The 15,839-nt window shown below is 48.0% G+C and overlaps 1 protein-coding gene across 3 annotated transcripts in view; it reads right to left on the bottom strand.

The window, feature by feature from the left end:
* The window catches only part of CREBBP (CREB binding protein), a 134,692-nt gene that overhangs the window by 17,321 nt on the left and 101,532 nt on the right, over window positions 1–15,839 (bottom strand). For all 3 annotated transcript variants that reach the window (XM_051836278.2, XM_070063983.1, XM_070063984.1), the window contains 6 exons: window positions 13,768–13,947; window positions 12,347–12,536; window positions 7,547–7,665; window positions 6,564–6,803; window positions 6,060–6,148; window positions 808–888 (listed from right to left, as the gene is read on the bottom strand). In XM_051836278.2, coding sequence (XP_051692238.2) covers window positions 808–888; window positions 6,060–6,148; window positions 6,564–6,803; window positions 7,547–7,665; window positions 12,347–12,536; window positions 13,768–13,947 — 899 coding nt within the window. The remainder of the gene's footprint in view (window positions 1–807; window positions 889–6,059; window positions 6,149–6,563; window positions 6,804–7,546; window positions 7,666–12,346; window positions 12,537–13,767; window positions 13,948–15,839) is intronic.

The raw sequence follows: 15,839 nt of genomic DNA, 5'->3' as shown, positions 1-15,839 counted from the left end.
AGGCGCCTACCAGCCAGAGGCTGCTCTTGTGGCTGAGCTACCCCGCCTGTGACTTCTAGTGTGAGGTCATGGAAGAAAGAGGGGACCCTAAACACCAGCAGGTCAGAGCAGACAGGAGGGATGGTGACAGGCATTTCAGGAATTCCAAGGGTATAAATGAGGTGACCAATCCAATGCAAGGTGTCGCTTCGCTTTTCCTTGCCACACCCTGGCCATCCTTCCACGCAGTTAACTCTTGGTGGGGACAAGTCTGTGGGGGTGGGGGGTAGGGGGTGTCCACTTTGGAGTTGTATCAGTCTAAACACCACCAAGGAAGGAGACCCTTTTGTCCTTCAGACAAAAAATGAATTTGGAGAACACTGGAATCTCATTAAACTGCTTTAGCTCAGCAACCTTATGAATGGAAATCTATGTGGAAGACAGACAGACTGAAGACGGTGGGCCGGCTTTGTCTGTGACACTCACTTTGTGAAACTCATTTTTTGCTTTCAGTTCTGTGAACAGACACTAGGGCTACCTAGTTTTTTAGGTGCAACCAAAAATGTATAATCTCCCCAAACAGAACTGGTGATTAGACAAGAAGAGACAGACCAGGGCCAAGAGAGACCACTGGACTGTGGGAGGCCACAGCACTCCCGCCCTGAATGGAAGAACAGAGACATCCCTAGCTTCCAGTACACACACTTCAGACTCAATGTGAAAATGCTGCACAGAGGCAAGAACAGCAGTGTGTTTCCTTTTCACTTGCAGGTGAGAGGCACAAACAACTAAGGGTCACCCCAAGAAAAACAACAGGATGGTACTTACGTCTGGGGTTGTGAAGGGTCGTCACCCAGGGTCACATTCTCGCCCTGGATCTCTGTGAAACACTTCTCACAGAAATGATACCTGTCAGCAAGAAGGCCATACTTGGGTGAACTGGTCCATCATAACACACAGCCACCCAAGCAACGAAGCCACCAATCAGAGCAGGGCAGAGCACCACGACGAAGGGGGGGCGTTGTTGGTTGATTGATGGGTCAGTGAGGACAATGAAAGGAACAGGGGGCAGGTGGGGAAGGGCAGGATTAGAGAACAGGGAAGGGGACAAATAGCACAGACACAGAGGTAAGACGCAAACACCAAGACAACACAGAGCAGAAAGCCAAGGCAAAGCATTGATTAGCATTCGGTCTCATCGCACACGTCCCAGGCCATCATCACTAACAACGACAGGCTTGAGCCAGCTCCACGATGACTTGTTAGCACTAGAAATGCATGGAGCTTAAATTTAGGAATCTGAATTTTATTATTACTCAGAGAAATCAAATGTAACTCCAGGGTCTGAGATGAAAATTTTTACTTCAAACAAAACATTGTGACAAAGGCCTTAAAAAAGCAATTTAAACTGAAATAGCTTTATTTTTCAAAATGAAAAATTTATGTTTGACAGCAATTCAGAGATTTTATTTCTAATATTAAATCAGATCTTTAAATGTATGAAAACATCAACTACCCAGAACTGATTTTTAATTTGTTTTCCTGTTATTTTTTTCTTGCTAATCACTCAGTTAATTTTGTTACAATACAAATGAAACCAAATCCATATTCTAGACAAACATTTAACATAAATGCAGTCAGGGTCAAAAACTTTCCAGCCATTTATTTATAAGATTATATAGAGAAAATTGTGATATATTGTATAAGCAATACAATATATGTAAATCCATAAACAATCTTAAGGACTTAAAATTCAACTCTAAACTGATTTGAAATTTTTGGTGCTAGGACCAATCATTCATCAATCTGAGATATTTAGTGAATGACTGTTCTGACTTGGTGACAATCCAAGTAAAGCAAATTTAGAGAGTCAATCTTTACGGCACAATCTGCATTTGAGAAATTATCCATCACCCCAATTTACTGTATGATACAGAGCCTGGGCTCAAGCAATCAAGTAACAATTAAAGTAAAACCTATTAAATGTTTGGAAAGGACATGAATGAGGAATCAACAAAAATGGTGGGTGCTGCATAAAACAGATGAGCACATAATACTTCAAAATAAACAGGCTGAACGGAGGTGCATCACACACGCAAAAAGAATGAGCGGTAAGGTAGCGACGGCAGCACAGTACAATGCGGTTTTAGTGCTCAACACTACGTCTACAAGATGCCAGGAAGGATTAGTATTGGCGACACTGCGGTGAGACTGGGAGCGCCACACTGAACCACGGGCAGAGTGAGAGCGACAGCTCCAGGCTCCTCCTCGCTCTGCTGCCACTCACCAGCCTGCCTTCATCACCACTACGAGAGGCCCCCCCGGGAGTCCCAATCCTGATCTTAATTAAACACACTGAGCATTCTGTCTGCTCGATTTCACCAACCACACACACACAGCAAATTTACAGCACAGAACTTCAGGACACGCACAGCTTCTTGAGATTATCTAATTTTTCACATTTGGTTGATGAACGTGACAGATTCACTCTGGGTAGTAACTGGATTAATGAAAATTTCCTGCTGAGACCACTTTAGTTAGAACCAAGTTAATTTACAAATTCTGCCAAGATAAAAACTGACTAGGAACAGACAAATACACACACACGCGCGCGCCATTCATTGCTTTGTCAATATTTTTATGGAGCTTTACATCATATACTTAAAAAAAATTCCTCATGTGCAGAAGGGCATGGTCATCACCAGCAAGAAAAAAATGTAAGAAACTATAAACCAACTTGGTGGCTACCAAAACAATATGCAAAAACACATCAAATATGTATTTTAAAAATAAAACTCAGGATTGAGTGCTCCCTTCATGGTACAATCGAACACGCCTAACTGTGGGCCAGCTGGAAGAGGACCACATGAAATCACCATGAAAATCGTATGTGAGTCTAAATTGGTTTTACAATCCTGGACAAACTGTTGGCTTTTATTTGAGCAGGACATCGAGTCCAGCAACATCCAGAAAACAAGGACTTCCAACTTGCCAGGGGAGGAAACCAGGGCCGCGGGATGCACTGGCAGCTGACGGCAGCCTGGGACATGCTGGCGACGGTGGCCATGAAGTCAACGCCCTCCGTGTCACCAGCTCTCAGCCCGACAATCTTGGGGTCAGAAGCCGGCAGGGACAGAGAAACAGACCCTGGTGTCCGTCCAGTGCACTGCCAGAGAAATCAGAGAATCTGGCCTGTGTTTAAGAGGAGGGGGCAGGGCCCGCTGTCTCACTGTCACTCTTCTGAGGCAGGAAGACAGCAGAGTGGGAAACATCACCATCCAAACAACCTTGGCCATCAGTGGGTGACAGATGTAATGCCAGTCTGCCCCTATCTTATCGCCCAGTCCAGACGTCATCCTCCTGGGAAACACACACAGGTTCAGAAACCCACCCTGCCATGAAAAAGCCTAACGATGTTCTGCCGTGCTGAGGGAAGCTGCTTGATGGATATGGAATTACAGAAGAGGAATACTTCAGGTAATCCGATGGTGATACCTATCTGAAGTTCTAGCACACTGTCACTGCAGAGTTCACCTGCGTGGGTAATTTCACCTCTGGATTAAGTTTTCAAATGCAGATTGTGTGAGGAGTCTACCAGCATACCTGAGGAACTGGGCTATCTATAGGTAACACGCACATTAGCTACAGAAACTAACTGGAAAAGCTGGAGAACCATTTCCCCAAATGAGTTACTTCCAAATTTTCAAAGTACAGAAACAAGTGAAAATGTAACCACACACATTAGTCTACGTGCTAGTCCCACCTGTCTGAATGGGCTGGAGGATTTTCTATTGTTCCAAGAACCCGAACAGTTTAGGACTACAGTGCCCCTACCAATTCTTCCTAAGGACACCACAGTGTTCAAGCACAGAAAACGTTAAGAACAAAACCGCAGTTAAAAAGTTCCTTTCGAATCAGACTCCTCCTCTCTCAGACACTCACACTCTGGGAGAGCTGAAGCAAGGTTCCGCCCAAGCTGTGTCGGTGCAGCCCGGGAGAAGGAACTCAGACCTCCTTTATCTGCATCTCCTCTCTCAGAAAACCCTTCACTTCTGTTTGGTAAAAGTGAAGTTTTATGCAGAAATAAAAGTGAACACTTCAGAACTTCAGTGTCTGTGCCCTCCAGGACAGCAGCACCCTGACCCTGCACTTACACGCCCAAAATCTGTGCAAATATGCACAGAAAGGGTCCCACAGGGCCCAGGGACACTGACAGCAGAGTCCCAAATACCTAGAGACAGTGGCAAACCACCTGTTCTTCCTTCCAGATCAAATCACCCGGGGCAACATGCTGGCGGAGGTGGTGTTTTTCAGGATTATAGTTAAAGTGTCCAAACTTTATTTTGCTTGGCAATAATTTTCAAGAAGTACTGCCACTCATCATTTCTCTGAAGATCTAACATTAGGCTGCCAGGGAAGATGTTCCTGCACCTGTCATGGACGAGGTCAAACCTGACACTTCAGGATCTGCTGAAGGTCACGGGGCTAAAACTGTTCACGGAAGGGCCAGCATTCCCAGCACAACACGGCGGAAAAGAGCCCATTACAAAGGGGGCTATCATCACTTTAAATTTCATCTTAAAATAGTGTTTTTGATAAAAGGCAAAGTTAGTTCAGACTAACTAGTCAAGGTCCGAGTGCCAAGCTGACCTAAGTGAGGCCCTTGCACTGGCACACCAAAACTCATAGCGTGGTGCTTGAGTGAGTGTGCCAGGCAAAGCTGAGACACCCTAAGACATTTTTGTTTCAAGTTACTTTTTAAAATGTAGGATTTTGATGGAATTTATTATCTTGAACATGGTTAGATTTTTAAAAAAATTCTAATTAAGAAACATAATTGGGACAAAAAATCATCTAAAAATGCCAAATGTTGAGGCCTATGCATGTCTTTGTGACAAATAACAAAAAGCCCTCTATTGTCTTGGAAGCATTAGAACACAGTAATTCCTAAGACCAAAACAGAGAATAACTACCACCACACCCTAACGCTGAAACCTCACACCCGAGTCTAAAGGTAGAGTCAGCACAGGGGCTCCATTTGGTCACAAGTGGAATCCAGTTGCAATTCACCAAATTGAAGGCCTGGTACTGAGTCTGACCACCTGTGCTTCAAGGCCTGACGTTCTAGTGTTGTAGCAAATGTGGCCACTTAACACAGGGCTCCAAATAAGCCCAATCTGTGATTAGTCATGTAGGGAATCAACAATAAGTATTTTTACTCTCCCTCTACTTTTATGTCAGGGATCTATTCTTTAACCACCTTCACATTCCAAAAAAGAAAGCAAAAATTCTTAAGCAGAGCCACAGAATTCTGAACAAGGCATCTTTTAACGGAGGTGGGGGGTTATTCCTGAACTCAATAAAAACAGACCTCGTTGTTTATCGTGCTGCCAATAAAAATCTTAGACTGAGGGACTGGCATCGTGGCATAGTGGGTAAAGACACTGCTAGACATATGGGTGCCAGTTTGTGTCCTGGCTGCTCCACTTCTGATCCAGCTCACTACTAATGGCCTAGGAAAAGGAGTGAAACATGGCCCATGTATTTGGGCCTCTGCTACCCATGTCGGGGACCCTGACGAAGCTCCAGGCTTCAGCCTTGCCCAGTCCTGGAGGTTGCAGCCATCTGGGGATCAGTAGATGGAAGATCTCTCTATGTAACTCTCTCAGATAAATAAAAATAAATAAATCTTAAAAAAAAAAAAAAGCCCCTTAGACAAGGAAAGGAAGCAGCAGTAATCCACGTCTTCCCACCTGGCTGACCAGGTTAGAGTATCTAACCAAGTATTTGCAGGCAGAAGAGTAAAACACAGCTTTCAAACTCTGAGTGTCTTGAGAAAAAGGTATGTCAATGTCAATCTTCATTCTAACAGGCCTATTCTAATGTACCTATTGCAAAGCACTATGGCGAGTGGCTCGGAGGTTAAATTCTTACATAAGCCTATCTGTAAAGCCTATCTGTAACTGGGGCACATTTCACTGGAGCTCCAGGAAAGAAATAACGTACCAGGCTGCGGTCACACGAGCACGGCGTGCCCTGGGACCTGCCTGCCCTGCCATGCGGGGCCGTGGAATGCTTACCTATTCTGATAGCTGTAGTAGGCTGCATCGCGGGGGATTGTACACAGCTGCTTCCCGTAGCAGCACAAAGTCTGGGGGGAGAATTCATACTGCAAAAACAAAGGAGAAAATACTAAAAATACATCCACCCCCTGTGATATCTAGTCCACTACAGAAAAGTTAGATTCAGCCAATAAATTACTTCTTAGTACATTAAATAGTTTTCTAGCAACTTTAGTAGCTACTTAAAGATGGTTTTGGATTAAGTATGACAGAGTTAGTGTAGCGGTGGCTGGCAGTGGCTCTAACATGAAATAGGCAAGTGGTAGCCAGAAACAATCACCCCAAGGCTTCCTGCTAAGCAAGCACCTAGAGCTCTCATCATGATGCCACTTCAGGCAATCGGCTGTGTGACAGTAGACCAGATGGCATGAGGTCAGAAGGGTAAATCTCTCATCTTAGTACAATACCCTTCTGCCTGGATTAACCAGAAAAGTTCATTTGCAGAAAAACTGTAAACTGTACCTTGCGTCCACAGCAATATCCAAGGGACTGCATCACGGGGTCGATCTCCTGCTCAAAGACTTCTGCAAGCTTACTGCAGAATTTGTAGACACGCGAGGTCTTGCGGTTATAGAGCCAGGCATTGTTGAACATCAGCCAGACGTCATCCACGTACTGCCAGGGTTCCTGGTACTGCCCTGTGTCCAGTTTCCGCTTGATCGTAGAAAGGTCCATGGGATTCTTCACAATGTCGAAATAATCCTTAAAAACAAAACTGTCTCAGGCAAGGGGATCCCCAATTCCGTATGCCAGCCTTTTATCTAAGATAAAGCTGCAACAGGTACAACAGGGAGAGAAAGTGCCAGAACAACTTCCATTCCCAACAGTAAGAAATGAGAAGTGAAAGTAAGCCTCTGAGTTCTCTGATTTTACTCACTGAATTACCAAGTGAGATTTTCAAGTGTGAACAAATCAGCTCACAAGCAAAGTTAAAAAATACTACTGGATTGATTTAAAAATGTATTTTTAATAAAGTCTGTTAATAAGGACTTTTATCACTGAATTAAAATGGTGAATGAATTCATCAAACGATTGTACTTCTAGAGATTCACTCCTGGTCCTGGCCAGCAAAATGAAATTCTAAGGCCAACACCAACAGCAAACCGGGAGTAAGTTCTGCTCGACACAGCTGGCCAGGGGCCACAGCCCTGGGAAGACTGCCCGGGGAATCAAAGTGCAAGACTGTGCACTTCATAATTGATGTGTACCAGTTCTTCAATCTGATTCATTTAGACAAAGTCAAACAGAGAGTCCCCTGGGGCCAAGTGCTGAAATAAGTGGGTGGGGCCTCACCAGGGTCCCGGGGCTTCAAGGAGGGCCGAAATCAAATCCAATAAATATTTCCACTGATGACTGCTGACAAACCATGGTGTTTCAGATCAGGAGAGAAATCTTCCCAGCAAGGGCATTATTTTACCCAACATGCTTTTAGCAGACGAACTCACCGGAATTCCTAGCAGCTGAGGATCTACAGGCTGCCGAAACGGTAAAGACTCTGGGTCCTGTCGATACAGCGCTTCCAGGGTTGGCATGAGGGCCTGGCGTAGCTCCTCAGGTTTAAAGACTGCAGGCAGAAAACCCCAGAGAGAGATGGTAGGTTAAAGCAGCACAGGCCCTCTGCTCTCCATCCAAGATGGAAGCCCGGTCAGCTCTCACGGGCGAGGGACACAAGCCAGGGCTTCTAGCCACACAGCGAGTCAGGGTTCAAAAACCTGCTTCCAGACCATGAGGCAACACACAGCTTCGAGGAGTCTGCGTCTTCAACCAAAGGGTTCCATGGTGGGACACAGACACAAGCTAACTCCAGTACCGGTGTCACTGTCAAACAAAGCCATTGCACTGGAAGGGACCTTAAAAGTTACTCTGACAACCCTATCCTGTGCTTCACCGAATTAAAATTTAGGCTACTTGAGACAAATGGCTATCAACTGCAAACTATTTATACACAAAAACACTCGGTAACAGAGCGAAGAAATGAGCACTTCTCTGCACGTTCTGCACTGCTCACTCCCTCACTGACCACGGCTATTTCTCTGACTCCTGAACTGTCCCGTTTCCTAGCGTGCTTTCTGACAGCTCAGGTATGAACGCAGGCTGCCAAACACCTAAGAGGGTGCACTCCCACAAACCCGCACGAACACAGCACGTCTGTGCTGGTGAACGGCACCATCGGCCTGGCTCCACACTCTTCCCTGGAGGAAAACTACTCGGAGCACGTGCGTCAAAGGAGGTCTGATTGACATTTTACTTCAAAACAATTTTTTTAAAAAAGATTTATTTATTTATGAGAGGCAGAGTTACAGACAGAGGGAGAGATAGAGGGAGAGGCCTTCCATCCGGTAGTTCATTCCTCAAATGGCTGCAATGTCTGGAGCTGGGTTGCTCCGAAGCCAGGAGCTTCTTTCAGGTCCCCCATGAGGATGCAGGGGCCAAAGCACTTGGGCCATCTCCTACTGCCCTCCCAAGCCGTAACAGAGAGCTGGATCGGAAGCGGAGCAGCCGGAACTCACACTTGGTACCCATATGGGATGCTGGCACCAGGTGGGTGCAGTGCTGAGCCCACTACGCTGCAGCGCCGGCCGCGACTTAGGTTTTAAGTGATGCAAATTTTCTTGTGTTTTTCATATCTTTAAAAGATTCTCTACAACAGATACTTGGGAAATTAATGTAGAATTCAGATGATGGTGGGCACTGCGGTGCACATGGGACGCCTGCATCACTGTTGAAGAGTGCGGGCAGTGCTGCCGCCACTGCTGATCCGGGTTCCTGCTGCTGAGCACCCTGGGAGGCTCAAGATCATGATGGGACCCTGCCACTCTCGTGGGAGACCCAGATGGAGCTTGTGGCCATGCTCACTTTCACCCAGAATGCTCTCTGTCACCATGGTGAGCATTTGGTAGGTGAACCAAAGGGGTGGAAGGCATCTCCCTTCCTCACTGTGCAACTCTTTCAAACAAGTCAGTAAATCTTTAAAAAAATAAAGATACTATAAAGTTCCACTAAGTGGCTTGCATAGGGCACTCAGGCCAGTCCTCACTGCAGGGAGTTGGGGGAGAGTACCAGAGTCTAACTTGTTGAATCCTAGAAAGAGTAACAGCTGAGAGTTACAGGAGTTAAATGCAACTCTACACTCTCACTTTAGACTCTCATCAGCCAGGGCTGACGGAGTCTCCTGAGCATCCCCAGCAGCCATCCTGTCTCCAGGACACCTGGCTGCACAGCACCCTCGGAGGCCAGCGGGTGCAGGCGTGCAGTAAAAAACCCACGCTCGGCCCCCACGCGACACACCAGCACTGGCAGACCTGGGCGCCCCCAGGTGTCCTGGCTTCCACCAATCTGCTTTACACAGAGACGAAGCGGCATTTGGTTATCTGCGTAACTTTTTTTTTTTTTTTTTTGGACAGGCAGAGTGGACAGTGAGAGAGAGAGACAGAGAGAAAGGTCTTCCTTTTCCGTTGGTTCATCCCCCAGTGGCCACTGCGGCCGGCGCACCACGCTGATCCGATGGCAGGAGCCAGTTGCTTCTCCTGGTCTCCCATGGGGTGCAGGGCCCAAGGACCTGGGCCATCCTCCACTGCACTCCCTGGCCACAGCAGAGAGTTGGCCTGGAAGAGGGGCAACCGGGACAGAATCCGGCGCCCCGACCGGGACTAGAACCCGGGGTGCCGACGCCGTAGGTGGAGGATTAGCCTAGTGAGCCGTGGCGCCGGCCTGCATAACTCTTTATAAGAAAACAATCGTTTCATCAATAGGTTTTCCATTCTTCCAGATGAAGGACTAGCAAACAATGACCAACATGCCACATTTGGCCTGCTGCTCGCTTCTGTGCAGCCCAGGAACTAAGAATGGATTTTACGTATTTTTAACAACTATTCAGAAAAAAAATAGTCATGCCACATTTGAACAACTGACAGTGTTTGTTGCCAATGACAAAATGTGGGCTTTCATCCACAATGAAGAGTCTGGGAAGACTTCCATCTGCCACGGGGCTTGACAGCGCCTCTACGTTCCTAAGATTTGCTTGAAGACCGATGGTGATAATAATGAACAGAGTTTTTCTATACTTGATAGTGAAACACGTCAACCTTTAGAAAATCTATAGGGGGTGGGGCCGGCGCCATGGTGCAGTAGGTTAATCCTCTACCTGTGGCACTGACATCCTATATGGGCGTCAGTTCTAGTCTCAGCTGCTCCTCTTCCGATCCAGCTCTCTGCTATGGCCTGGGAAAGCAGTAGAAGACAGCCCAAGGGCTTGGTCCTTGGCACCCGCATGGGAGACCAGGAAGAAGCACCTGGCTCCTGGCTTCAGATACACACAGCTCTGGCCGTTGCGGCCATTTGGGGAGTGAACCAACAGAAGGAAGACCTTTCTCTCTGTCTCTCCCTCTCACTGTCTGTAATTCTACCTCTCAAATAAATAAATAAAATCTTTAACAAAAAAAATAAAGAAAGAAAATCTACAGGGGGCCGGCGCTGTGGCATAGCAAGTAAAGCCCCCACCTGTAGTGCCAGCATCCCATATGGGTGCTGGTTCAAGCCCCAGCTGCTCCTCTTCCAATCCAGCTCTCTACCGTGGCCTGGGAAAGCAGCAGAAGATGGCCCAAATCCTTGGGCCCCTGCATCCGCATGGGAGACCTGGAAGAAGATCCTGGCTCCTGGCTTCGGATCAGCGCAGCTCCTCCGGCCATTGAGGCCATCTGGGGAGTGAACCAGCAGATGGAAGACCCCTCTCTCTCTGTCTCAACCTCTCTGTAACCCTGCATTCCAAATAAATAAATAAATCTTAAAAAATCTACATAAATCACAAAACTAGTACTTTTCAGATGACCTAAGGATGATGTCACACCCCTCCCCTCCAAAAAAAAAATCACCCAAACACAAAAGATCCTTCAAAATGCAAGATGGGCCAGTGTGTTCCAGTCATAGAAAGCACAAAAATTCACTGCTGTGGGCTCAGACTCCACGCAGCAAGCGGCCTTCTCCAATCACCGCCCGGCTGGCGCTGTGGTGCCGCAGGTCAAGTTGCCGCCTGTGACACCAGCACCCTACATCAGAGCTCTGGTCTGAATCCTGCCTGGGCCCCCGCCACCCACACTGGAGATCCAGCCCAGCCTCGGGCAATGTAGCCGTTTGGAGAGTGAACCCTTCTGTGTCAGTCTTTAATTCCGCCTTTCAAGTGAATACATGAATTTTAACAAAAAGAGAAAAGATAAGTCCCACTTGAAGTATCAAAGCAGATATCCACAATGACCTGAAGGGCACTAAAACCCTCTTTGCTTCACAAAACAACTGAGGGCCAGGTCAGACCCAGCTGCGTCCCTAACTTCGTCAGAGAGAAACAAAATGGTAGAGCAACATCACTACTCTCATTTTAGAAGGTAGTTTTCATAAAGTGTGTTACGTATGGCAAACACACAGAAGCTGTACCCCCTCAAGTGACTTCTAGGAGAGTGAACAGGGACAGGCAATCCACACGAACAGAAGCTCTGGGGTCTCCAACTGTCAAGACCAAGAGCAGGCCTGAAGCCAGCTGTGCTCCAGCATCTCGCAGCTCCCCCTCCACATTCTCTCCGAAACCTCTCCTCGACGTGTCGCCAGCAGCCCTGAACCTTCTCCCATCCCACAGTGCTCAGGTCCAAGAGACACTCTCCTCGACGTGTCGCCAGCAGCCCTGACCCTTCTCCCATCCCACAGTGCTCAGGTTCAAGAGACACTCTGGATGCAACCCAAATGGGCTGGGTCTGTTCACCTGCCACTGCGCGGCTGGATCACTCCACACATCTAAGATCCCAAAGCTTCCCGACCCTGCCCAGCACCCACATCACCAGGCATGATCCCGCCGTGTGCTCCAGCAGCCGGGACTCCTCAAGGTACCAGCAGAAACCACCCTCACCCCTGCCCAGTCAAGTGCACACAGTGGCCACTTCCTTGAAATTGCTCTGCCCCGCGAGCCCATCACTGGTGCTCCCACAGCGCGAGTCAGCCCCAACTCCTCTGCCTGCTGGATGACCCAAGGCACGTTCCCTGTACCTCCAGGGCCAACCTGTCTAAAGCCAGCCGTGCACTGTGGGCAGCCTCTCAGGAAGGCGGCTCAGGGCTTGCGCACACAGGGCCCAGCCCACACCACTGCTAAGGAGTGCAGCGTGAGGAATGGCAGGCCAAGCAACACAGGATTATTGGTCTGCTGTAGCTGTCAATCCCCAGTGTGGAAGCACCGCGCACGGGTCACAGAGCCAAAGACCTACTTTTCTTGCGTGGCTGTGAAGGGGATGTTGACTGCGAGGCCGTCCCATTGGTGCTGCTCTCTTCTTCCTCCTTAGCTTCCACTTTTACTTCGGGTTTCTTTTCATCCACTTCCATTGGTTCTGGTTTCTGCTCTGTAGAATCTGTTTCTTCTTTAATTTGGGAGGAGCCCTGCAAATCCTCCTCCATCACCTTAAGAAAACAGAATTACAGATGACTCGTGAACAGCAAAGACCTTGATTGTCACTCAGTCTTAACGCAAGGCTCTTAAATCTAGGTGGGCGGGGCCAGCACTGCGGTACAGTGGGTTAAAGCCCTGGCCCGCAGTGTCAGCATCCCATATGGGTGCTGGTTTGAGTCCCAGCTGCTCCACTTCCGATCCAGCTCCCTGCTAATGTGCCAGGGAAAGCAGCACAGAATGGCCCAAGCCCTTGGGCCCCTGCACCCACGTGGGAGACCTGGAAGAGGCTCCTGGCTTCATATCAGTGTGGCTCCGGCTGTTGCGGCCATCTAGGGAGTGAACCAACGGATGGAAGACCTGTCTCTGTCTCTACCTCTTTCTGTAACTCTTTCCTTTCAAATAAATAAAATAAATCTTTAAAAAAAAAAAAAAAAAAAAAAAAAGAAGCAGAGCTGTGTGTTTTGAATCAGCACTCAGCTCCGGCTGTTGCAGCCGTTTGGGAGTGAACCAGTGGGCAGAAGACCTTTTTCTACCTCTCTCTGTCACTCCAAAGTTCAAATAAATCAAATAAATCTTAAACAACAACAACAACGATGTGGCCTTTGCTGAGTCCTCTTCCTAGTCAGAGTTGTGTTATCATTCCTGTTTTTTCCCAAGAGGAAAGCAATATTGGTCTTCATTCACTTTAACACAGTCCCACAGGCCCCCGATTCTAAAAAACTGCTAACATGAAGTGCTTTTAAAAAGCTTGCACATGCTTGGTGTCCTACGTAGATGCTTCCAGGAGGTGGAAGGAAACAGCTTTGATCAGAGGCCGTTGCTCAGAGGCCAGCATCCTATATGAGCACTGGGTCCTGTCCCAGCTGCTCCACTTCTGTACCAGCTCCCTTCTAGTGTGCCTGGAAAAGCAGCTGAAGATGGCAAGTGCTTGGGTCTCTGCAGCTACATGAGAGACCTAGAAGAAGCTCCTGGCACCTGTCTTAGGCCTGGCCCAGCCCTAGAATTGAGGTCACCTGGTGAGAGAATCAGTGGATGGAACATCTCTCTCTCTCTCCTCACCTTCCTCTTTCTATACATATAAAGTGAACAGCCAATCTCTTCAATGTATTTCTCACGAAGAAACATACAGAATGTCACAGTGAAGTCCAGCACCAGCCCTGGCAGACCGACTCCCATCTTTCTAGAGGACACGGGCTGGGCTTGGACACAGCCGCCGCCCTCCCCTGGAGCAGCAGCACCCACCTCAGACCGAGGCTCCCCTTTGGGTTCCCCAGGGTCGGGCTCGGCATCCTCGGCCTGCACCTCGGCCTTCATTTCCAGCACAGGGACATCGGGCCCCGGCTGCTGGGAGCTGGTTTCCGCACTGGCCACGGACGAAGGTGTGGGAACTCTATTATCAATGCTGGCTGCTGCCTGGGAAAGCTGTGAAGAAAGAAACCGGAATCATTCGTCTCTGCAAACCAGACCTGACAGGTGACCCAGAACTCTGCTATTCCTCAAAACACTTCACAGTGCTAACCTAACAGGCATCCCTGTTTGAGAGAACCCAAGAACGGGTAGGAGTGAGTTCTAGAGGAAGCCATCATCAGTCAGAAACAAATTTAAGAATGCAGAGATGGAAGAACAGAGCTTTTCTACATTTGGGCATAAAATAATCAACTTCTACTTTTGAGTCAGAGAACCTCGGCTTTTAAAATCAATGCCCGGGAAGCGGCGCTGTAACACAGCGGGTAAAAGTCCTGGCCTGCAGCACCACGTTCCATATGGGCCCCTGCACCCACGCGGGAGACCTGGAAGAAGCTCCTGGCTTCAGACTGGTGCAGCTCCAGACGTTGCAGACATCTGGGGAGTGAACCAGCAGATGGAAGACCTCTCTCTCTGTCTCTACCTCTCTCTGTAACTTTTTTTTTTTTTTTAAGATTTATTTTATTTATTTGAAAGAGTTACAGAGAGAGGTCCTCCATTCCGTTAGTTCACTCCCCAAATGTGCTGATCCGAAGCCAAGAGCCAGGAGCTTCTTCTAGGTCTCCCATGTGGGTATGTAGGGGCCCAAGGACTTGGGCCTTCTTCTACTGCTCTCCCAGTCCATAGCAGAGAGCTGGATCAGAAGAGGAGCAGCCGGCGCACAGATGGGATGCCGGCGCTATAGGCTGGGGCTTTAACCTGCTGCACCACAGCACCAGCCCCAGTAGCTATATCTTTCAAATAAATAAAATAAATCTTAAAAACAAAAACAAAAAACAATTCCCAGGGCTGATGTTGCGGCATAATGGGTTAAGCCACTGCCTACAATGGTAGTGTAGGCACCAGTTCAAGTCCTGGCTGCTCCCCTTCTGATCCAGCTCCTTGCTAATGCGCCTGGGAAGGCAGCAGAGGACGGCCCATAGTCATCGGGCCCCTGCACCATGAAGCTCCTGGTTCCGGAGTTTGGCCATTTGGGGAGTGAACCAGCACATGGAAGATGTCTTTCTCTCACTCTCTGCTAACTTTGACTTTCAAATATAAATAAATCTTAAAAAAAACCAAACCAAAACAAAACAAACAACCAAAAACAAAGAACAATGTCCTTCAACAGTCAGTAGTGTTTATGTTCACAAATATCCAAGTATATAAGGGGGGGGGAATCAAGGACCCCACTTAACACCTGAGTTAATCAAGGCACCCTGGAGAGGGGGCACATACACAAAGAGTAAAGAAAAAGAATCACAAAAAAATTAACAATTTTCATAGACTTATCCAACAGTTTTAAATAAATGAAAGATAAAGAGTAAAAGCAAATAAGCGCATTTCCCTCACGTCACACGGGGACTACTGCTGGGATTGACTTTGCCACTGTATAAATGAACACCCTCAGCACCTACATGGCTGAATCTGGCATGCTTTGGGAAGTAGGGGGTAGAGGTTAGAATGGTAAGAAAAGGGACTCTAAGATTTCCGTGAGAACGTGGATGAAGGCGGTGGCAGGGATGGACTCAGCCTGAGGTCAGGGCTAGTGAAGGCTGTCCAGCCTGGAAGGGTATCTCCGGCAGGCCTGGTGCACAGCTGTGATCACCCTGCCACTGTCCCCACCATGGGAGAGGCAGTCCTGAGCCACAGGAGGTACAAACCTGGAGCTGCCTCTTCATAAAAACAGGCTGAGGCAGAGACAACCCCACACAGCATCAGCAGACACACCCCAAGAGCTTGCAGGACACCCGTCGAGCGCAGGCAGAGGCGCCTCACTGGCCCCATAAAGTTCTACATGTGACTCCTTGGCGATTTCTTAACACACACTGACTGTGCACACTCGTCTAATCACAGGGCTAGGGAGGACA

The sequence above is a fragment of the Oryctolagus cuniculus genome, chromosome 19 (genome assembly GCF_964237555.1).
Source record: "Oryctolagus cuniculus chromosome 19, mOryCun1.1, whole genome shotgun sequence".
Lineage (NCBI taxonomy): Eukaryota > Metazoa > Chordata > Mammalia > Lagomorpha > Leporidae > Oryctolagus > Oryctolagus cuniculus.
Note: the sequence above shows the minus strand (reverse complement) of the source record. Positions and strands in the feature narration are given on the sequence as shown.